We start from the raw sequence: 23,932 nt of genomic DNA, 5'->3' as shown, positions 1-23,932 counted from the left end.
CATGGGCCGTGGGAATAAACAGCCAGCTAGCTCACTCCTGAAGGCCATTTCCCCCACTTAAGCTTCCCAGTTATTTATAGGCTTTTCTAAATTGTACATATGTAACATATAAATGTTTATAATTATGCATAATTATTTTATTTACATTCTTATGGAATTATAAGTTTGCTGTGGTTTTGTGATGAGAGTGACCTTCATATCAAAGCTGAGTTGAAATGAGGTTGCTTCCAGATCTTGCTCTTGCCTAAGTCCTAAAGACAAGGAGTACTTAAGAGCAGCCGCAGAGTGGCCTGTTCTCCAGAGGATGTCCCCATCCCGAGGGAGCTCATCCCTGGCAGGTCAGCGGGCCCCGCAGAGCATCTGTATGGCAGGAGATCATACGTTGTATGTGTGTCAGGGTATTTTAGGATGCTGTTCTGAGGTGACCAACAGTTAACACTCAAATGTGCTTTAAAGTTGGTGAGATTTTATACACTTCATTGTATTACTGGTTTATATACTGAAGGAACATGTTATAGCTATATCATTTAGAAATGATCTAAACTGACATCCTCAGCTTCCATATTATTTATCCCTGCAAAGAAACTTACATTGTAGTGATACAACACATTTTCAATGGATTTTTTTTGTGCAGGATGCATATGAACTCTACGTGGCAATACTTCTGCACCCCCAGTCCCCGTCACAGTATAAGGTAACAGCTGATCCTCCAGATGTGTAAATAAAGCCTATTTCTTCATTTTCTTATTTCATGAGCAGGAGAAAGCATCCTGAATCCAAGAAGCCCCATTTGTCTCTGGCCGCCCACTGTCAGTGATCTCTCTGGCTCATCCCTGTGTAATCCAGTCCTCTCCTGTTTTCCTCAGCCTTGGCCGTCTCTTTTCTCCCTCTCTCCCTTGGTTGTGAGATACACTTGCAGACTCCTCCATCGATGACCCCCAGCTCTGTATATGTCACCCAGATATTTCCTGGGAGTTCCAGATTGTACCTGTTTCCGGCTTCCTGCTGGACATGGACACTTCGGTGTCCAGGGCAGGCAGGTTACAGACCTACAAATAGGGAGATTATCCTGAATTACCTGGGTGGGCCCAATGTGATCGCATGGGTCCCTCACAGAAGAGAAACTTCTCTGGCTGGGGTCAGAAGGGAGAAGTGGTGGAAGGGGAGTCAGAGAGATTCTGAGTGAGAGGAGGATTCCATGGCCGTTGGGGGCTCTGGGTTGGAGGACCCACGTACAGGGACTAGAGAGAGGCGTCCAGAAGCTGACGGCCAGCAAGGACGGGACCTCAGTCATCCTACAGCTGCAAAGAAACGGGTCCTGCCAACGACCTGAGTGATCCTGGAGGAGATTCTGCCCCAGAGCCTTGGGAAAAGAAGGTAGCCAGCTGGCACCCTGATTTCAGCCCAGTGAGACCCTGGCAGGGCCCCGCAGAGTGAACCCAGACTGGTGTCCCAAAGAACAGAGATGATAAGTTTGTGTTAAGCCACAAAGTCGTTGTTAATTTGTTATGATGACAATATAAAACTCAGAAAATGCCCTGTTAATATCTCAAAATAGAGTTTCCAACGCTGTTTTTAGTCTGTCCTTCATTGAACTTTGGCTACTTAGTGTGTGTGTGAGGTCCTCGTCTCACCGGTGCCCCACGGTGGCCTGGATCACCACCTTGCCTGCATTTGCCCCATGAGGCAGCTGTGCTGGGCGGAATAGTGTCCCCCAGAACATTATGTCCACTTGGAAGCTGTGAGTGTGACCTTCCTGGGAAATAGAGTCAGTGCAAATATGATCAAATGAGGATGAGGTCGTTGGGGGGATTTCCTGATCCAGTGTCTGGTGTCCTTATAAGAAAAGGGGAATTTGGTCCCAGACACAGAAGTGGGAGGCAGAGATGGGAGTGGGGCACAGACTGACATGCTGACTGTATTCCCAAAGCACTGACGTAACCGCGTAGAAACAGTTTGGGAACGTAAATGGTGCTTGGTCAGGGACTGCCAGAGAGCAGGAGCGTCGTTACCCTCAGGGAGAGCATGAAGCGTATCCTCACCTGACTGACAGCCCCCAGCAGTCCCTCCGGGCGTAGGTCACTAGGTTCTAGTAAGGAAAATAGCCTGCGGGATTAACTGTAGTAGTCCCGAAAACTAAGTGAATGTAACACTGCTAAAACTACTTCTGACTTTCTGAATTCGATGAAGTTTAAAAATCCTATCTTATAAATTGGAAAGTATAGTTTCTTTGTATTTGAAAAAACTTACAGCATTACAAGGTCAGTTCTGATTTACTCCTTAATTCTTTTCTTTTTATCTTGAATTATTTTATTTTTTATTTTAATTCCAGTTAGTTAAAATACAGTGTAATACTAGTGTCAGGCGTACAATAGAGTGATTATGTCACTTCCATACAACACGCGGTGGTCCTCAGGACAAGTGTGCTCCTTCATCCCCATCATCCCCTATTTCTCCCAGCCCCCCACCCCCGTCCCCTCTGGTAACTGTCGGTTTGTTCTCTGTAGTAAGAGTCTGTTTCTTGGCTTATCTCTCTCTTTTGCCCCCTTTGCTTGTTTGTTTTGTTTGTTAAGTTCCACATATGAGTGAAATCATATGGTATTTGTCTTTCTCTGACTTATTTCACTTAGCATAACACTCTAGCTCCACCCATGTTGTTGCAAATGGCAAGATTTCATTCTTTTTTGTGGCTGAATAATACTCCATTGTGTGTGTGTGTGTGTGTGTGTGTGTGTGTGTGTGTGTGTGTGTGCGCGTATCTTCTTTATCCCTTAATAAGTCTACGGACACTTGGGCTACTTCCAGAATTTGGCTATCGTAAATAATGCTGCTATAAACATCAGGGTACATGTATCTCTTTAAATTAATGTGTTGTGTTCTTTGCGTAAATACCCAGTATCTCGATTACTGAATTGTAGGGTAGTTCTATTTTTAACTTTTTGAAGGAACGGCCGTACTGTTCTCCAGAGTGGCTGCACCAGTTGGCCTTCCTACCAACAGTGTAGCAGGGTTCCCCTTTCTCCACAACCCCCCCAAAATCTGTTGTTTCTTGTGTTGTTGATTTTAGCTGTTGTGACAGGTGTGAGGTGACATCTCATTGTACTTCTGACTTTGCATTTCCCTGATGCTGAATGATGTTGAGTATCTTTTCGTGTCTGTTGGCCGTCTGGATGGCTTCTTTGGAGAAATGTCATTCATTTCTTCTGCCCATTTTTAAAAAAGATTTATTTATTTATTGTAGAGAGAGAGAGCATGAGCGGGAGGGGCAGAGGGAGAGAGAGAGAGAATCTCAAGCATTCTCCACGCCGCGTGCGAAGCCTCGATCCCACGACCCTGACATCACGACCTAAGGTGAAACCAAGAGTCTGATGCCTAACTGACTGCCCCACCCAGGCACTCCCCTTCTGCCCATTTTTAATTGGACTATTCAATTTTTTTTTAGTGTTGTGTTGTATAAGTTCTTTATATATTTTGGATACTAACCCCTTGTTGGATATGTCATTTGCAAGTATCTTCTCCCATTCTGTAGATTGTCTTTATTTTTGTTGATTGTTTCCTTCACTATACAGAAGCTTTACTTTGATATAGTGCCAATAGTTTATTTTTGCTTTTATTTCCCTTGCCTCAGGAAACGTATTTAGAAAAATATTGCTAGGGCTGATGTCAGAGACCTTACTGCCTGTGCTCTCTTCTAGGACTTTTATGACTTCAGGTCTCATATTTAGGTCTTTAATATATTTTGAGTTTATTTTTGTATATGGTGTAAGAATGTGGTCCAGTTTCCTTCTTTTCAATGTAGCTGTCCAGTTTTCCCAACATCATTTGTTGAAGAGACTGTCCTTTTCCCATTGGATATTTTTTCCTGCTTTGTGAAAGATTAATTGACCATGTAATTGTGGGTTGATTTCTGGGCTTTCTAATTTGTTCCATTAATCTATGTGTCTATTTTTGTGCCAGTACCAGACTGTTCTGATCACTACAGCTTTGTAATGTAACTTGAAGTCTGGAATTATGATGCCTCCAGCTTTGCTTTTCTTTTTTAAGATTGATTTGGCAATTTGGTTTTCTTTGTGGTTCCGTATAAATTTTAGGATTTAAAAAATTCTAGGTCTGTGGAAAATGTTATTGGTATTTTGATAAGGATTGCATTAAATCTGTAGATTGCTTTGGGTAGTATAGACATTTTAACAATATTTGTTCTTCCAATCTATGAGCCTGAAGTGTCTTTCCATTTCTTTATGTCATCTTCAATTTCTTTCATCAGTATTGTCGTTTTCAAAGTACAGGTCTTTTACCTCTTTGGTTAGGTTTGTTCTAGGTGTCTTATTGTTTTTGGTGCAATTGTAAATGGGATTGTCTTCTTAATTTCTTTTTCTGCTGCTTCATTATTAGTATATAGAAATGCAATAGATTTCTGCACATTGATTTTGTATCCTGCAACTTTATTGAATTCCTTTATCTGTTCTAGCAGTTCTTTGGTGGTCTTTAGGGTTTTCTACATAGAGTATCATGGCGTCTACAAATAGTGGGAGTTTTACTTCTCCAGTTTGGATGCCTTTATTTTTTTGTTGTCTCATTGCTGTGGCTAGGGATTCTAGTACTATTTTGAATAGAAGTGGTGAGAGTGGACATTTTTGTCTTGCTCCTGATGTTAGAGGGGAAGCTCTAGTTTTTTCCCATTGAGTATGATGTTCACTATATATATTTTTGTATATGGCCTTTATTATGTTGAGATATGTTCCCTATAAACCTACTTGAGGGCCTTTTATCATGAATGGATGTTATACTTTGTCAAATGCTTTCTCTGCATCTATTGAAATAATCTTACGGTTTTTATCCTTTCTTTTATCAATGTAATGTGCCAGATTGATTGATTTGCAAATATGGAACCACTCTTTTTTTTTTTTTTTAAAGATTTTTTTATTTATTAATTTGACACAGAGAGACAGCCAGCGAGAGAGGGAACACAAGCAGGGGAAGTGGGAGAGGAAGAAGCAGGCTCCTAGCGGAGGAGCCTGATGTGGGGCTCGATCCCAGAACGCTGGGATCACGCCCTGAGCCGAAGGCAGACGCTTAACGACTGCGCCACCCAGGCGCCCCTACTCTTGCATCCTGGGAATAAATCCCTCTTGATTGTGGTGAATGGTTTTTTTAAATGTACTGTTGGATTTGGTTTGCTAGCATTTTGTTGAGGATTTCTTTTTTAAGAATTTATTTATTTATTTGTCAGAGAGGGAGAGAACGAGCAGGGGTGGGGGAGGAGCAGAGGGAGAAGCAGTCTCCCTCAGTGGGAGCCCCATGTGGGACTTGATCCCAGGACCCTGGGATCATGACCTGAGCTGAAGGCAGACGCCTAACAAACTGAGCCACGTAGGCGTCCCTGTTGAGGATTTTTACACCTATGTTCATCAAAGATACTGACCTGTAGTTTTTTTTGTTTTGCGTTTTTGTTTGTTTGTTTGTTTTTTGTTTGTTTGGTTGGTTTTTTTTGATGGTGTCTTTACCTGCTTTGGGTATCAGTGTAATGCTGGCCTCATAGAATAAATTTGGAAAATTTCCCTCCTCTTCTATTTTTTGGAATAGTTTGAGAAAATAGTATTAACTCTTCTTTAAAAGTTTGGTAGAATTCAGCCGTGAAGCCAACCAATCCTGTTCTTTTGTTTGTGGAGAGTTCCTTTCTGGTACTTAGTCTGTTCAAATTTTCTATGTCTTCCTGCTTCGGTTTTGGTAGGTTATATGTTTCTAGGAATTTAACCATTTCTTTTAGGTTGTCCAATTTTTGGCATATAGTTTTTCATAATATTCTTGTTGTTTATAATTGTTTGTATTTCTGTGATGTTGGTGGTTCTTCCTCCTCTTTCATTTGTTATTTATTTATTTAAGATTTATTTATTTGTTTTGAGAGAGAGAGGGAAAGAGAGAATCTAGAGCAGACTCCCCACTGAGCACAGAGCCTGACGTGGGGCTCAATCTCAAGATCCTGAGATCATGACCCAAGCCAAAATCAAGAGTTGGAGTCTAAAAAAAAAAAAAAAGAAAGAAAAAGAAAGAGAAAAAGGAAAAGGGGGCGCCTGGGTGGCTCAGTCAGTTAAGCATCTGCCATTGGCTCAGGTCATGATCCCATGGTCCTGGGATGGAATCCCATGTTGGGCTCCCTACTGTGTGGGGAGTCTGCTTCTCCCTCTGCCCCTCCCCCCAATTTGTTCTCTTAATCACTCTCTCGGTCTCTCACTCTTTCTCAAATAAATGGGTATTTTGTTAAAAAAAAAAAAAAAGAGCTGGAGGCTGATTTCATTGATCTGTTCTTTTTTTTTTTTTTTTTTTTTTTTTTTTTAGTTTCTGTATCATTTATTTCTGCTCTAATCTTTATTATTTCCTTCCTTCTGCTGGTTTTTGGTTTTGTTTGTTGTTCTTTTTCTAGCTCCTTTAGGTATAAGGTTAGGTTGTTTATTTGAGGGTTTTTATTTTTATTATTATTATTTTTGCCTCTTGAGGTGGGCCTGCATTGCTATAAACTGGCCTCTTAGAACAGCTTTTGCTGCATCCCAGAGGTTTTGGACTGTGTGTTTTCATTTTCACTTGTTTCCATGTACTTTTGGACTTCTTTGATTTCTTAATTAACCCATTCATTGTTTAGTAACATGTTATTTAACCTCCATGTATTTGTGGTCTTTCCAGATTTTTTCTTGTGGTTGATTTCTGGTTTCATACCAATGTGGTCGGAAAAGTCAAATAGTATGACTTTGATCTTTTTGAATTCTTGATACTCGTTTTGTGGCCCAATATGTGATCTATTCTGGAGAATGTTCCATGCATACCCAAGAAGAATGTGTATTCTGATGTTTTAGGATAGAATGTTCTAAATATATCCGTTAAATCCACCTGGACCAATGTGTCATTCACTGCCATTGTTTCCTTGTTGATCGTCTGTTTGGATGATCTGTCCATTGATGTAAGTGGGGTGTTAAAGTTCCCTATTATTATTGTATTACTATTAATTAGTTCCTTTATGTTTGTTATTAACTGTTTTATGTATTTGCATGCTCCCATGTTGGGTGCATAAATATTTACAGTTGTTATATCTTCTTATTGGATTGTCCCCTTCATTACTATATATTGTCCTTTGTCTCTTGTTCCTGTCTTTGTTTTAAAATCTATTTTGTCTGATGCAAGTATTGCTACTCCAGCTTTATTCTGACATTCATTTGCATGATAAAGTTCCTCCATCCCCTCACTTTCAATCTGCAGGTGTCTCTTGGTCTGAAATGATTCTCCTGTAAGCAGCATATAGATGGGTCTTATTTTTTATCCATGCTGTTATCCTATGTCTTTGATTGGAGTATTTAGTCCACTTATATTCAAAGTAATTATTGATAGATATGTATTTATTGCCATTTTGTTTCTTATTTTGTCTTTGTTTCTGAAGTTTTTTTCTGATTCTTCTTTCATGGTTTGTTGGTTTTCTTGGTGATATATTTGGATTTTATTATTCTTTGTGTATCTATTACTGGTTTTCAATTTGTGGTTACGATTGGGTTTGTATATAACATCTACGTATAGCAGTCTATATTAAGTTGATGGCCCTTTAAGTTTGAACCCTTTTTTTAGTCCTCTCCTCCCCACATTTTAGGTATATGGTATCATAATTTACATCCTTTTATTTTGTGAATTCCTTGATTGATTTTTTATGGAAATATTCATTTTTACTGCTTTTCTGTTTTCTACCTTCATATTGTCACTTTTGGTCTTTTCTTTCCACTCAGAGTTTCCCCTTTAATATTTCTTGTAGGGCTGGTTTAGTGGTCATGAACTCCTTTAGTTTTTTTCTGGGAAACTCTTTATCTCTCCTTCTATTCTGAATAATAGCCTTGCTGGATAGAGTATTCTTGGTTACAGATGTTCCCCATTCAGCACTTTGAATATTTTATGCCACCCCCTTTTTTTTTTTTAAGATTTTTTTTTTTTTTTTTTTTTAGACAGAGATAGAGACAGCCAGAGAGAGAGGGAACACAAGCAGGAGGAGTGGGAGAGGAAGAAGCAGGCTCATAGTGGAGGAGCCTGACGTGGGGCTCGATCCCATAACGCCGGGATCACGCCCTGAGCCGAAGGCAGACGCTTAACCGCTGTGCCACCCAGGCGCCCCTATGCCACCCCTTTTTGGCTTACACAGTCTCTACTGAAAAATCTGCTGATAGCATTATGGGGTTTCCCCTGTAACTGTTTACTTTTGTCTTGGTGCTTTAAACTTTTTTTCTTTATCACTACATTTTGCCCATTTTTGTTACAATATGTCTTGGTGTGGATCTGCTTTTTTAAAAAAATTTTGTTGGAAGTTCTCTGTGCCTACTGGATTTGGGTATCTGTTTCCTTCCCCAGATTAGGGAACTTTTCAGCTATGATTTCTTCAAATAAATTTTCTGCCCCCTTTTCTCTCTCTCTTCTGGGATCCCTATAATATGAATGTTATTACGTTTGATGGAGTCACTGAGTTCCCTAGGTCTGTTCTCATTTTGCATAATTCCTTTTACTCTCTTCTGTCCAGCTTGATTACTTCCCATCACTCTGGTTTCTAGATCAGTAATTCATTCCTCTGCTTCTCCAGCCTGCTGTTCATTCCATCAAGCATGTTTCTCATTTCATTCATTGAACCCTTTATCTCTGCTATGTTTTATTCCTTATCTCTGAGTTAAAGGTCTCACTGGTGTCTTCTACTCTTAAGTCCAGTGAGTCTCTTTATGATCATTACTTTAAATCATCCATCAGGAATGTTACTTATATCTGTTTCACTTAGATCTCTGGCTGTGGTCTTGTCCTGTTCTGTCATTTGGGACAAATTCATCTGTCTTCTCATTTTATCTAAGAGTGCCTGTTTCTCTGTGTGTTTAGAAAGTCAGCTATGTCTCCTGTTCTTGAGGGTAATGGCCTTATGAAGAAGAGGTCCTGTAGTGCCCTGCAGTGTAGTGCCCCCTGTTCCGCAGGGCCTGGCACTTCAGGGAGTGTCTCCAATGTGTGCTGCATGCACTCTGCTGTTTTATCCTGGCCACTATATCCTTCAGGACAGTTGTCTGCAGAGGCTTTCTTTGCCGTTGCAGGCAGTGTTTGGTCCCTCGCCTGAATGTGGGGCACTTTAACTAGGTGTGCTCTGCTTTTGAAATGAGACCAGTCACCACCACCACTGGAACTGAGGCCCTGGAAAACTCCCAGGTTGGGAGATGTGGTGTTGGTGCAGTTTGGGCCATTCTTCTGGGGGAGAGGACCCACTGTGTTGGGACCGAGGCAAACGTGGCCGAGAGAGTGGGTTCCATTTGGACAAGTGGCACTGGTTCCTACATGTGGCCCGTGCTTGTGTTGAGGGTTGGCAAAGGAAATGGTGCCTGCCTGTTCCTTCATTCCCAGGGGGGGGGTCTTTGTGAACACTTCCTCTCTAGGACACACTCCACGATGAGCAGATAACCTCCCCACTGTGTGCACCAGGTGCTCTTCAGATTGCTGTTTCCGTGCTGTATGTCTGCAGTCTGCCTGCCCCACCTTCTCTCCTGCTGTAGCCCCAAAGCCCTCAGGGCTCTCTCTGAACCTGGCACGCTGACCTTTAAAACTCTAGGCTTTAAGCCCCACTAGTTGCCAGAACTCACGGAATTCAGCCCCTCTTGTTTTCTAAGCCAGTTGTTACGGGGATTCGTGTTCCCCGTGTGGGCTCCCCTATGTGCTAGTCTGTCTCTCACCCTTCTTTGTGACTACAGCTCTCTCCCCACCACATTGGCCACCAACTGTTTCTCTCCCAAACCATGTCTCCACACTTCCTACCTTCTTTGATGTGGGCTTTTGTCTCCCTTTAGTTGTGGAGTTTGTTCTGCCAGTGTTCAGGTCGATTTCTGGGGGGTGTTTAGGGATTTGATAGTTAGGTAGTTGTATTTGAGGGATGAGGTGAGCCTGGTGTTGTCCTACTCCATTGCCATCTTCCCTATCTCTGACTTACTGCTTAATTCAAACTTGGATGTGTGCAAAGTTTTCCTTGTTTTGAGCTTTTCATGCTGCAGAAAAATAAGCTTTTTTTTGGACAGGAATAAACAAAGGCTCTAGTTGGGGGTCTACCCTGTTCCTTAGTTTTTGAGGTTGAGTCCAAAAGGAACATATGTACCTTTATCCCAAACAAATATTGGCATGAAAGTTTCCCGAGCCAACAGGGCATCATTTCCTTCTTTCTGTTTCTGGAAATGTGGCAGCCTGTCACCTAATGAGGCAGAGATCTTTGTCTCCACGTTTGAGTTCAGCATTGCTTTATATCCATGTAGAATGGTCAAATGGTTTCTCACCACTTTGGAAGTAATTCTGGTGCTCATGATAATGTACTTGGGGCATTTAATTCAGCATTTCTTTTTCCCACACAAACCCACAGTGAAACCCCTACCACTTTTTAACTTTCTTAAGAAAATAAAACCTTAAAATTTTAAAAATGATATTTACCCAGGTCTTTACATGACTAGTTATCCCTTCTCCAATATTTTCTCCTCCCTTTTATCCTCTTTATTTACCTATTTTACCTAGAATTTCTGTTTTGACTCAGGATATCTTGAATACACTGTAATAACAAAAAAAGAAAATGTTCACCCTTCCTGTGTGTGTCTTACCCATTATAGCCTGCCTTGTCCTTCCTAGACTTTGCTGGCTAATGCCAAGGGGCTGGAGAAGAGGTCTGTGAAGACTGCAGATGTCAAGCAGGCCAGGGAGGAGCTCAGGGAGATGGTGACGGCCACCAAAGCAGCCCTGGAGCATAATGACAAGTGAGAGTTAACAGTCTGATTTGATATGTTGGGATAATATTTTAAAACCATGTGACAAGCATATATATTTATATTTATTCTGCACTGTTGGGTGAGGCACGCTGCCTTTACTAATACCCTTCTGTGTGGCCTCTCACAAGCCATCACGTCTGTGACTGGGAAATTCAACCAAATCTGGGGGTGGCTTGGGATGGTTTCTGAAGGCATCTCATCTTCTTTAGTGGTCCCCTGGGGACCTACGGATAGGTGACACTGCTGCAAAGTCAAGACACCTTTTGTGAATGGTCTTGTTGTGTTTTTAACTTAAAAAAATCTCTTAACTTTTCTGTGTAGTCTTTCAGATGAAATCACAGTTGGATAGGGCATATGTTTTGTAGAGAATTTAAAGAAGACCAAGAAAACAAAACAAAAAACAAAACCATGCCTTCAGTATAAGTACAAGGCAAAAACATCAAAACTTCAAAATACTTGAAAATAGAAGAATACACACCAAATGCCAGTGAATCATTATCTACTCTCCTTCTGCAAATCTTGGTGAGAGCAAAGGCAGTGGGGGGAGAGAGAAGAATGGAGCTGGTAGAAGGCCTATCATGTTCTAAAACCAGTGCCACAGAGAGAGAGAGAGAGAGAGGAAGAGGGGGGATGGAAAGAGAGAGATGAGGGAGGGAGAGAGGAGGAAGTAGTGAGAGGGAGGGAGGGAGACGTGGGAAGGGAGGGGAGAAGGAGAGAGAGAAAGGAAGGGAGGGTGGAAGGTGGGGGAAGGGAGGGAGGGAGAAAGAGCAGCTTCCCCAAATAATACCACAGAGTTTACTGGTCTATCAGAGCACTGACTTAGAAGGAAAAGGACTTGAAGTGAGCATGGAAGCAAGGAACCAGTGCTGAAATGATAATGATATGGTGGGAAGAGCTTTGAAAGGAAGTTATCAGCATCCTTTAGAACTGTGCATTGAAGAGAAAAAGAAGCAAGGGAGGGGAGTTTAGAATCCCATAAAAGAGAAAATTGAAGGGCACATGACCTTTTCACTACTGATCTTTCTTTCCTCCAAAAAAAAAAAAAAAAAAAAGTTATCCAGTAAAAAAAAAAAAAAAAAAAAAAAATACCCTAAAACAACAACAAAAGCATACTTTGCTATTCTGACAAAAACGTGTCCTCTTGAATTAGGAACCTCACATTACCCTAGCTGCTATCCCTACCCACAAAAATGCAGAGGTGCAAATGATCTCTGCACAAACGACTGTCTCTCTTCATAAAATGAGGACCCAAACAATTTAGCTGATGAAAATCCCTGCCATCTAACAACGACAAAAAGTTGGAGAAGAAAACTATACCACAGCACTCCAAACTTAATTAAATATTCTAAAAAGAGCATTTCTAGCTATGGAAATGACCTTGAGTTAGAAATGTAAACACTAAGCCCAGCAATCAACAGGGATAAAAAGGAAGATGTGAAGCAAGATTTGACCACTAAGGAAAGATAGTTGAAAAAGTCAAAATTATGTCATAGTTCCAGACAAAATTATGACACACCCAAGGAGGGATAGTCTTGAGTGATGGCACAATAAGGAGCACTGGAGAAAAACAACAAGCCAGAGAATGAAAATGATATAACAAAAGAAATAAAAGACAGAAAAAAACTGGTTGAAGTGGAAGACAGGCAAAGAAGATCCAATTTACATATAATTAAAATCTCAGAAGAAGAAGAAAAAGCAATGGAACAGAACATAATATTTGAAACTAAACACATTTAACATTTCTGGAAACTAAATGCCCTGAATCTGCACACTGACAAGGCTGTTATTGTTATTATTAATTCATTTAATCTCAATTTCTTAAAATTGGTAGTCAGAATACTTTTGTTTCTTTTCATCTCTGATAAAATAAGCTAATGTATGTGAAGCTATTTAACCATTACGCCCCTGTGGACAAGCAACATAGACGCATTTGTGGTGCTCATGTTTTTAACCAAATCACAGGATTTCTCTGTACAAGCGATACGCATTAGACTCCCTTCCCCCCCCCAATGTATTAGAAATAAGACAGTTGATTTAGTTGTTGTTTTTTAACCAGGGAGAGGATACAAAGAGATAGATGTTTTCATTTCCTTCTTTTAAAACGTCTCGTATTTTATTTTTAGTGTAAACCTAGTGGGATTTGTGAATTGCATCTGTGGGAGGAAATCACGAGGCCCAGGGAACACACAGTGCCATTCTAGCTGCAGTAATGGGCCTCCACTGCCCCTCATCTGTTGTTTATCTCTGAGTGTAAATGCTAGTTTCTTTGCCTCCCTTGTAGAATTTCAAGTAACAAAATAATATCCATAAACTCTATAGGAAATCATTTATTTTATGTGAACCAGCTTTTTCAAGTAGTGGTTTATGCAATCTCGGGAAGAAAGTATTCTAGAGTTTATTTAATTTGACTGACTTAGGCTTTCATTTTATATAGAGTTTCAAATTACCTTTCTTGATAGAACTGAGATCACTATTTCTCAATTTTTAAGAAAGACTTAAGGCATAAAATAGACAAAAGAAGAAAGGTATGCATGGAGTTCTGACACTTTACTGTTTTTTATCACCAAACCCGTAGACTCAGAAGTGAGCTAGACATGGAGCACGTGCTGCTGCAGTCCGCCAAGGAGAAGTCAGGCGAGTGATTGCATCATGTTGTTCTTCTGACCTTTGGGTGAAGAATCTCCATGTCCTCGTCTATGATTATGATTTATGGCCTCCTGTTATTATTTGTTTGAAAGGGTTTTGTTTTTTTTCAGGGAGCTTATTCAGTTTTATTCATTTACATTTTTTCCATCAAGTTCTTTAGAAATACAGCAGGTTTTCATTTGCTCTGAAGTGGTTTAAATGAAATACCTTAAATGTGCAGGAAACAGTTCATCTCCTTAATAGATCCTGTCGGGGTGGAGATTACTACTCCAGTGTCTGTTGCTTCGGGCACCTTTGGTTTTTCAGTTTCTCTGGAACCCGATACATGTACACCACGTTATTCCTCTCTAAGATCTTTGTGGTTTTTAGCGGAATAGTGAATTAAGTCAAGACCTCATGTAGAAAGAATTATGTCAAGTTTTGACCAAGACATTTGGAATAGATCCTAAGAAATTGAGCAAGTGATATAAATATGGAACAGTTCTGTAGTGCTGGGTGCTGAAGGACTAATAGTACCTTACAGGCTTTAGAGAGGGCTGCGCCCCACATGGGCCTGAACCAGAGGACGCAGGGCTGTGGCCTCTTGTGGTTTCCAGGGTAACAGCGATGAAGACAGTCCATTCTGGATTCTAGAACCCCTGCATCTCCTTTCCCAGCTCAAAGAAGTCAGCATTTCCCAGGGTGTCCGAGTTTGTGATGTCCTCTGTCTTACAGACGCATTCTCTGTTGGGTTCAGCCCCACTCCCATGGTGTGCGGGTGGTGGAGGGCTGCCAGGGCTGGACGCTTCTCCCTGGCAGGCCACGGGGCTGGTGGTTCACCCAGACTCCATTAGTCTCAGCTGCCTGCCTGTTAAGTGGGGATAATGATGGTACTTCCCTCTCAGGTGCACTGAGAGATTAAATGTGAGAATCCACGGAAGTAGGAGCAGGGAGCCTGGCTCAGGGGAGTGGCCCGGCCCATTCCTCCTCCTCCTCATGGCTGCTTGTGAGGAAGAATATACAGTTTATGGGAATCTAATACATTTATGAATACTTATGCATTAAATATTCAAATTATTTTATAATTAGATACACAATTTAGAATATGATTAAGTAATCAAAATAAGTTCTATACTGTTAATGCAATGATTCAACCAAATGCCATTTTTCCTCCAAGTTTGTTAAAATACTAACTCATACTGGAATCACCCCTCCCCTCCCAGCAGCCTTTAGGGTATACTCACAGATCTAACCTATTTTAACTCCTTAGCGGAACTTGGCTTCAAAAGTTCTTACTAGGGTCTTTTGCTTCCTTCTGCTCCTTCTTTCCTCCTTGCGAGCAACCCCTGTGTGATTTACCTGCTGGGTATCTTCCAAGGGGTTCTTGTGGCCTGAGTCCTGGCCTCTCTTTTGTCCCAGGCTGGCCCAGTGCTTGTCTTCTGACCCCATGTCAGGACTTACAGGGAGGTTGGGTCCATCCTTCTCCTGCATCCACTTTGTGTATTCTTGGGTTCCTCTTATAGGAAAGTCATGGATGGGACTCCGGTTCACTGTTTCCTGTTCCCTTGCTGTTTCCGAAGGCAGGCCCACCATTTTTTCTTTTTCTTTTTTTAAATTTGAGTATAATGGACACACAACGTTACATTAATTTCAGGTGTATGACGCGGTGATTTGACACATTTGCGCATTATGGGACGCTCGTCACAAGTGTAGCTACCACCTGTCCCCGTAAATCGCTGTTACAGTATCATTGACTGTGTTCCTTATGCTCTGCTCTTTACTCCTGGGACTTACTCGTTCTGTAACTGGAGGCCTGAGTCTTCGTCTCCTATTCACTCATTTTCCCCCTCTCTCGACCCCCCCTTCCGCTGGCAACCATCAATTTGTTCTCTGTAGTCATAGGTGATTCTTTTTGTTCTTAAGGTTCCGTTTATGAGTGGAATCATATGGTGTTTATCCCACTTTTCTTTAAGGGCTTCGTTGCTAAATGCTAATAGAATAAAACACCAGGGATGAAAAACTAAACAAGGGGATATTACCAATTTCTAGAACTGTAGTAAACGTTTCTTAATAGTTGATTCTAGCTGTTTCTGACACTTTTCCAGTGCTATCGAAGAAATCTGGGGGCTTGTGTTTATCCTCCTCTGTTCTTTTCCTAAAACTTTCCCATTCAGGAGCCTCTCCGCCAAACATATGTATTTTCTGGGGAATTTCTCCTGTCTGGTATCTCAGTCTTTTTCACACTCTCTTTAAGATTTCATTTATTTGACAGTTAGCACAAGTGGTAGGAAAGGGAGGAGGAGAAGCAGACTCCCTGCTGAGCAGGGAACCTGATGCGGGGCTTGATCCCAGGACCCTGGGATCATGGCCTGAGCCAAAGGCAGATGCTTAATTGACTGAGCCACCCAGGTGCCCCTTCAGTCTTCCTCTTCAGGTAGAAAAGAGGCAACAACAGTTGGCTCATTGGAGTGTCCTTACACTCCTTTTGGCTTCTGCATCCCCAGTTAATTGTCGTAGGTTGAAACCTTCAGCTTCGGTTCAGGTGGGGATCAGACTTCATAGTTTCTGTTTGTGTAGAAGCTTAATCTGGCTGTTTCTGCCTCCTCGGTTAATTCATTGTGTATCTGCTTAGCTAATTCCCCCAAATTTCAAAAGTCATCTTCAGAAGTTTTCCCTTCTTCCAAATTTGGAAGTTCGAATGCTGGCAATGGTTTCTGTGTCGTTCACCAGGTACGGGTAGTATGAGACTCTTTTGAATTGCTTTCCTATCAAAAAGGATTAGTCATTCTTTCTCAAAAAATTGTCCTACTACTGTAGTCAGACTCTAACTGTGCTGTTTGATGATCAAGTTCCTTCAGCAGCGAGTTACTCTCGGTGTCTCCATCTCCTTTCCGAATCCTTAAATATTGACGTTCGTTGGAGACCAGCATGTCTTTGGTTCAATGCACTCATCTTTGATTCCAAATCTCTTTCCTGCCCACATCTCTTTTTTAGGCTTGAGATCCCTATGCCCAACTGTCTCCTGGATAAGGGCACTTGAGTATCCCATAGGTGCCCCAACTCAACACATCCAAGATTAAACGGTTTCAATGAACGGCATCACCAAACACATCGAAGTCGAGTCAGAAAGCCTGTGGCAGAAATCTTTCCCTCCCCGCCCTATCAGTCACTTCAACACAGCTTGTAGGTAGTGGCCCAGGTGGGATTCGACCCCAGCTCTCTTACCTCTCTGCTGCCGTGAACTCCCTTCCTTCCTGCTGCACCTGTTCCCGGGTGTAGCAAAGCTGAAGCCTAGGGGTTATTTTGATACCTGCCTGTCTTCTACATCCAAATCCAGTCAGTTACCAAGCCCTCCTTGTTTCTGTTCCCGAAATCGTTTTTGTATTTCCCCACTTCTCTTTATGCCACAGTACTATCCTGATCTGATCTTGTTTGAATGATTGTAGTAGCTTTCTGACTGGTCATCCTGTTCCAGCGTCACACTTTCTCATCCACTTTTGGTACTGTAGACAGAGTGCCCATTGTGTGTGCTGATCCCAGCCTACAAGCCTTCAACACTGGATGTTTTTTCCTGCTTTGTCAAGTATTAGTTGCCCACAGAGCCGAGGGTCCATTTCTGGGTTCTCCATTCTGTTCCATTGGTCTATGTGTCTGTTTTTGTGCCAGTACCATGCTGTCTTTGTGATCACAGCTTTGTAGTACAGCTCGAAATCCGGCATTGTGATGCCCCCAGCTTTGTTTTTCCTTTTCAACAATTCCTTGGCGATTTGTGGCCTTTTCTGGTTCCACACAAATTTAAGGGCTGTTTGTTCCAGTTCTTTGAAAAATGTCATTGGTGTTTTGATCGGGATGGCATTGAAAGTGTAGACTGCTCTGGGTAGCATAGACATTTTAACTATGTTTATTCTTCTGATCCATGAGGATGGAATGTTTTTCCATCTTTTTGTGTCTTCTTCAATGACTAACATAATAAAAAATTATTATAAAAAAATAAAAAAAATAAAAGCCTTCAACAGCTTTGATTTCCTAACGTAGGTTATAAGACCTTTCCAGACCTTCCCCCTGCTTCCTCTCTAGTATTCAGTGATGTCACTCCCCGGCCCTCAATGTTCTCACCCTACAGTATAACTTTTTTACCCAAATGTGCCAAGTTCTGCTCTTCTGCCCCTTCATTACTCCCTCCCGCTTGTCTAACTCCTTTTCATCCTTCGGGTGTCAACTTCACCACACTTCTGCAAAGTCCTCCTTGTACCTTCCCCACACTGTGTTAGGTGCTCAGATTGGGAACTCAATAAATACTTGATTATAGAAATAAAATAGGGGAGGAATATCCCCATTCTTGGATCGGATAATTTTTTATTGATGTGCTTGGAGCTTGAGTTACATTATATCTTGTAGCTATATATGTCATACGTAATACTGTTAGTCATGCATGATACCGTTAATAAGAGATGGCATATTAAACAGTAATACTTTGCTTTTAAAAATATTTCCAGAATTATCTAAGAAAGATGTAATGGACGAGGATCACCTTACTCTTATTGAGAAAGTTGAAAAGAAGAGGTGTGAAATACTTAATAAATGGGATGAAATTCAAGCTCTCGAAAGAGAAATTAAGACAACTTTGATTCATACTGGAATTTCACAAATCACTGAAAATAGGATTAAAAGCATAGAGGTATATAATTTATTTGTATGAGTGTTTACATTGTTCTTTTGCTTGAAGATGTTGGCAAACACAAGAAGCAATTTCATTTTGCAGCTGGGTAAACAATAATGGAAAAATTGGTCCAAATATATTTTCATTACAAAGCATTTGTAGCAAATGGTAGAATAATTAAGAGATCTAGTTAAAACAACAAAAATAAAGGTGATAAAAATTCTGTCGAGCTCTGTAAAGGTTCAAATTGGATCTCTTTCAGGTCAGTTGATGTCTCAGTTTAACAATTTTGTACAGAAAATGCTTGTCATAAAAGTAGTGACAGCCAATGTTTAGTATCCAATATGTACTAATTAGCTTGAGCTGAAGCTCAGACGGTTTGAGTAACCCGCCCAATTTGACACAGTTTGCAGGTAGCAAAGCTGGGATTCAAGCTTAATTCTTTTGGGCTCCAAAGCCCTCATTATTTTCATTGTGTCACATTGGAACTCCAGTTAGATTTTCAGGGAGTTGTACAATTATGTTAGAAGATAGAAATTAGTTACTGCCATTGAAAGGAGAGTCCGCTATATTGTCTTTAACAATTATTACTACCCCATTTTTTGATGACCAATATAATGTAGATTGTAATCTGTGTTTTGAAATGTTATGCTGCCCTACTTTTTATATGTTATAAACTGATTTTTATTTGTGCAGAATCTGACTCAATGTTACCACTTAGTTAGAGTTTATAAGTGATGTGCAATTGTTCTTTTTCTCATGGTTAGTTACGTATACTTTCCCAGCACTACCTTTTTAAAATCTTTTTTTTTTTAAAGATTTTATTTATTTATGTGACAGACAGCCAGCGAGAGAGGGAACACAAGCAGGGGGAGTGGGAGAGGAAGAAGCAGGCTCCCGGCAGAGGAGCCCGATGTGGGACTTGATCCCGGAACGCCGCCAGGATCACGCCCTGAGCCGAAGGCAGACGCTTAATGACTGCGCTACCCACGCGCCCCTAAAATCTTTTTTTTTTTAAAGCAGAATTATACAGCGTATAGGATGGTGGTGGTGGTTTAAACTTGTTTTGACTTCTCTTTTTAAAATAATATGTCAGATTTCCTTCTGTGTTTTTGTTTACAGTCTGTTCGTATTTATTTTAAGATTTTATTTGAGAGAGAGTGTGCGGGTGCACAAGCAGCGGGGAGGGGCGGAGGGAGAAGGAGAAGCAGACTCCCCACTGAGCGGGGAGCCTGACGACACAGTGGGACTCGATCCCAGGACCCTGCAATCATGACCTGAGCTGAAGGCAGATGCTTAACCTGACTGAGCCACCCAGGCACCCCCAGTCTGTTCCTTTTTAAATGAGATAATGACCCGAGAATGAACACTAATTTGCAGTCGAATTTTTAAACATTGAAAATAACATGTTGTAGCTTTAAATCTTGTGAGCATGATATTAATGTAAAACCATGTAAACTTCTTTCATAATTAAAACTTCTTTAAGTGGACTGAATCTAGGAAATAGAAGATCCCTGTAAGGGTTCGGTATCACTAATTTATATTACTTTATTATTTGTTATTTGCTCCTGGAATCAAATACTAGAAGGTACAACTGAATTGCATTTATTATCCTATTAAGTAATTGATTTCTGGTTTTGGATTTGAAGTATGTGACTTCTAACCAGAATAAAAAATAACTAAATGTATCAAGGATTTATAATATGCCAGATACTACTGTGAACAGTTAAAAAATACTATTCCATATTGCCGGGCATGGCCAGCAATCCCTGTACCGATGGATGAAGGATTACTCCAAACTTTGCCATGAGAGAGGAAAAGGGCAAGGGGGTCAACGCGCTCAGAGAGGAAGACCCTTTGCTCTTCTTTGCTGCCGCTTTTATTAGTCCTTCAAGATAACCACAAATCCTTGTCACTGTTCCCCAAGCACATGATGTGTGACAAGGGGTCTTACTGACCCTGGGAGGATCTGTTTACGGGAAAGATACGTTATGCTAATTTGGACGTGTTACATTGTAGCAAGCCGGGTATTATGGCTGATTTCATGCTCTACGTTAACCCCAGCACATATAATTCCCAACAACCCTAAGAAATGGTTATTATAATGTTATATATTTATAATATATATGATATATATAATAGCTATTATTATATATAATTAACCCTCTTTTTCTGATAAGGAAACCACAGCACAGTTATGCTAAATAATTTGATTAAGGTCACAGTGAGAAGGCAGTAGAAGTGAGATTAAAATTCCATTTGGTTCTTAATTATGCATTATCCAGCTTCACTGATATAATTGCTAATAATTTTCAATATGTTGAATATCTGGAAGAGGAAATCTTTATACCCCCTGCCCATCATTATTTTGCTCACAATTATCTTGGATATTCTCGTTCACATTAAATAACTTTTCAAGTTTCAGTAATAATATTCTTAATATTTTGATTGTGTTTACAATGAATTTATAGATAAATTTGGGAAGAAGTTACAGCTTTACAATATTAACACTCCCATCAAGGATCATTTTATGTTTATTTAATTTATTTGTATGCACTGGTCTTAATTTTTTATGTTTGTTATTGTGACTTTATGGCATCTGTTACTATTGTTAATAGAAACTTTTAAAACATTTTATATTATAGTTTATAATCAGTTATTGCTGGTATATATGTAACACTGATATGTGGGGGGTTTTAGATTTATTTATTAGAGAGAGAGCATGCGAGCCAGCATGGTGGGAGGGGCAGAGGGAGAGAAAATCTCAGGCTGACTCCCCGCTGAGCCCGGAGCCCGACCTGAGGCTCGATCCCATGACCCTGAGATCACGACCTGAGCTGAAATCAAGAGTTGGACGCTTCACTGACTGAGCCCAGGTTCCCCCATTATTGGTATTTTATATTGTATCCAGCCACCTTAACAAATTGTTATTAATTATGAAAATTGAGGAACTGCTCTAGAATTTCCCTAAAATTCTCTGGGTTTTTCTAATATCGACCCTTATTGCCTCTAGTTTTTGACCTAGGAGACTATTGATCTTTCTGTCTTTACCCCATGTCCTTCAAATCATGCTTTGTTTACTCATCTGTTTTTAAATGGCGTGCTATTGGGTAGTTTTGAAATTAGATAACGTCATTTACATAATACTTTTTGTTCCATAAATGGGGAAAAGTATTCAACAAATATTCTTAACCAAGCATCTGACTTTTAAAACCATTTCTTCTTCAGACTGAAGCTATAAAGTTGGAAACAGCAAATAGAATTTTAAAGAAGAAAATGCATGTAAGTTTCTGTGATTCCGTGTTTTTCAATAGAAATATTTCCTTTAGAGAAAGGTGTGCTTCTCGTACCGTGTCCTAAACAAAATAAGAATATATGCATTATCTTTCTAAACGATAACTTTCTGTAATGCTGAGAATATCTCAGTATGCAGACATTAGCTTAAAACTGGACAGGTGTAAGCTAATGTATTAGTAAAAAAAATAAACATCCTTTTTTAATAGTTGAGTGGCCAATCAGAATTGATTTCTCTAACCCTTGCATATGTAACAATGCATTGTAATGAGTTTATTTGGTGACAAGGACTATAATGAACTGGTTCCTCTCATGACTTTCAGGATATCCTTCCAGAATACATACTAACAATTTGCTGCTTAACAGATTGTAATTCTGCTTCAATTAGATATCTATCTATATCTATATCTATATCTATATCTATATCTATATCTATATCTATCTATCTAGATATATATCCCTCTGTATTATATACAGTATACATTAGTATGTTACGCCTGATTCTAGAAATGGCATTCCATTTTGATTCAGTCTTCTTATCCTATAAGATCAGTCTCATGCCATTATACATGACCAAAGGATTTTTTATTCTTGTAGGTTATTGAAAACCAGGTGAAGCAGATCGTGGAGAAGAGCAAGAGGAGTGAGGAAGAGCAGCAGTGAGTATTGATGATGTGATAAAACAGTGGGATAATCTCATGCTCTTCTCAAAACCATCCACTCAAATCTACATTCGATGAGACGGTGCTTCTGGAATGTTTATATTCATGAGTGTTAACTTTAAATATATGTTACATCCCTTCCTGTGCTCAAGAATACTTAGACCAAGATTTACATCTCAGTCCATGTATATTACTTAGCAATGTAGAAATAAATTCTTTGGAAAGAACTGAAGGATTGAGGGTAAATTCTCATGGCAGGGATCAGGAAGGTGGGGAGACAGGTGACTGTGGTGGCTTTCTTTTCTCAAATTATATGGCTTTTAGTGATTTTAAATTTTTGAAGAATGCTGTGCGTGTATTACTCTGACAATTTTAATTTAAAAATGAAATGGCTGATTTATATTATCGATTACATAAATTTAGCTTTATGTAGTTAATTTTCTTAGAATTGGTACTACAGTTCAAATTTCAGGATTTGTTAAGACTAGGAGCAGCAGAAAACCATTGCTGATTTAAGTATGGATAGTGCTAATTTGTAACAACAGTAAAAAGACATTTAGTTGTAGGTGGTCTCAGTTCAATGATAATATCAAGGAACCAATGTTCTTTTATCTTTCTTCTCTCTTTTCCTTGAGTATGGTTTTCCTCCTGGAGGCCGAAATGTGGCTATCTCCAGGCATGGGTCCACATCCCATAGGGGAATAAAGGGGGAAGGAAAGGACAAAAGACGAAGAGCTTCTCAGGAGGCTTTTCTGCTTTATTTAGAAGAGGAAGTGCTTCCAGGGACTTACACTCATATCTCATTGCCCAGCACCGTGTCCCAAGACCATCCTTAGCCATGAAGGAGTCTAGGAAATAGCACCTTCTACTTTCCAGCTCACATGGTGGAGAAAGTCTCCGGAGAAAGGTGTTAGAATGGCTGAGTGAACCACAGGTAGATGACATTATGTTGGGTGTCCTCAAAGAAAAGCTTATAGAATTAGCAATACAAGATTGGGAAGGTTCCTTCCATAGTTTCGGCAAGAGAGCGAATGGACCTAAAGGGTAAACATCATTATCTCCGGGGTGAATCTGTGTCTGCGGCCACACTCTACTTAGTCTGGACTGTGTCCACATACGGGGAGAGTCTTTGCTGCATTCAAGGCCAAAATGCTACTAGAAATCCTTTAAAATGGAAGTGGAAGATTACAAAGTCTCATTTTATGTTTTTGAGTAAATCTGTCCTAAAATAAATGCTTGTTTTAAAATTTTCTCGTGTGCTTAAGGCACTTTTTTCTAATCCATTGTGTTCATTTGTTGCGTTTAAGGAACCTTTGGGATTTTATTAAAGAATTTGTAAACTGGAAGGAAACAGACAGTAACTCAAGTGACTGGAAAATGACCCATGAAAATTCACAGCCGCCATGTGCATAGCACGAACGTTTACAGATGTATAAATTCATGAAGATACATCTCTTTTTGTCGGTTTTAGTCGCTAATAAAGTTAATGCAGTATATGTGTTCTACTCAAAATATTGGAATAAATACATGTATGCGTGTGATTAGTTGTACTTTTGTATACATATCCGTAACAGTAGCCGCTCTTAGAGTATCTTCTGCTTTCCTTCAGTAATTTTCTCCAAGGAGAAATACTTTCAATTATTTGATAGAAATGAGAAATTCAGCACTGCTACAACACAGATCAAATATGTTTCTTATTTGCCAGTGCAAGTTTATAAACATTTACTAAAATGTAGTAATCATATAATTAACATTCACCTAATTAAGTAAACTTTACCGATTGTACTGATGCAGTGCTCTGAAATGTTACAGCACTGCCACGGTGCTGGGCAACACTTGTGTCTTGACTGTGAGCTTCATGACAGCATTGTGACTTGGATTTTTTTAATGCCCGCTTT

At 40.1% G+C, this 23,932-nt stretch overlaps 1 protein-coding gene across 1 annotated transcript in view; it reads left to right on the top strand.

Annotated features, from left to right (window-relative positions):
- C11H6orf118 (chromosome 11 C6orf118 homolog) overlaps window positions 1-23,447 on the top strand; it is a 31,845-nt gene extending 8,398 nt beyond the window's left edge. Inside the window, exons 4-10 of the mRNA XM_045805488.2 lie at window positions 635-694; window positions 10,657-10,781; window positions 13,369-13,427; window positions 17,915-18,096; window positions 21,307-21,360; window positions 21,970-22,031; window positions 23,342-23,447. Coding sequence (XP_045661444.2) covers window positions 635-694; window positions 10,657-10,781; window positions 13,369-13,427; window positions 17,915-18,096; window positions 21,307-21,360; window positions 21,970-22,031; window positions 23,342-23,447 — 648 coding nt within the window. The remainder of the gene's footprint in view (window positions 1-634; window positions 695-10,656; window positions 10,782-13,368; window positions 13,428-17,914; window positions 18,097-21,306; window positions 21,361-21,969; window positions 22,032-23,341) is intronic.
- The last annotated feature ends 485 nt before the right edge of the window (window positions 23,448-23,932 follow it).

This window comes from Ursus americanus, chromosome 11, assembly GCF_024610735.1.
Source record: "Ursus americanus isolate L20-20 chromosome 11, mUrsAme1.1.p, whole genome shotgun sequence".
NCBI lineage: Eukaryota > Metazoa > Chordata > Mammalia > Carnivora > Ursidae > Ursus > Ursus americanus.
The sequence above is the reverse complement of the archived record's forward strand: the minus strand, read 5'-3'. Positions and strand labels throughout refer to the sequence as shown.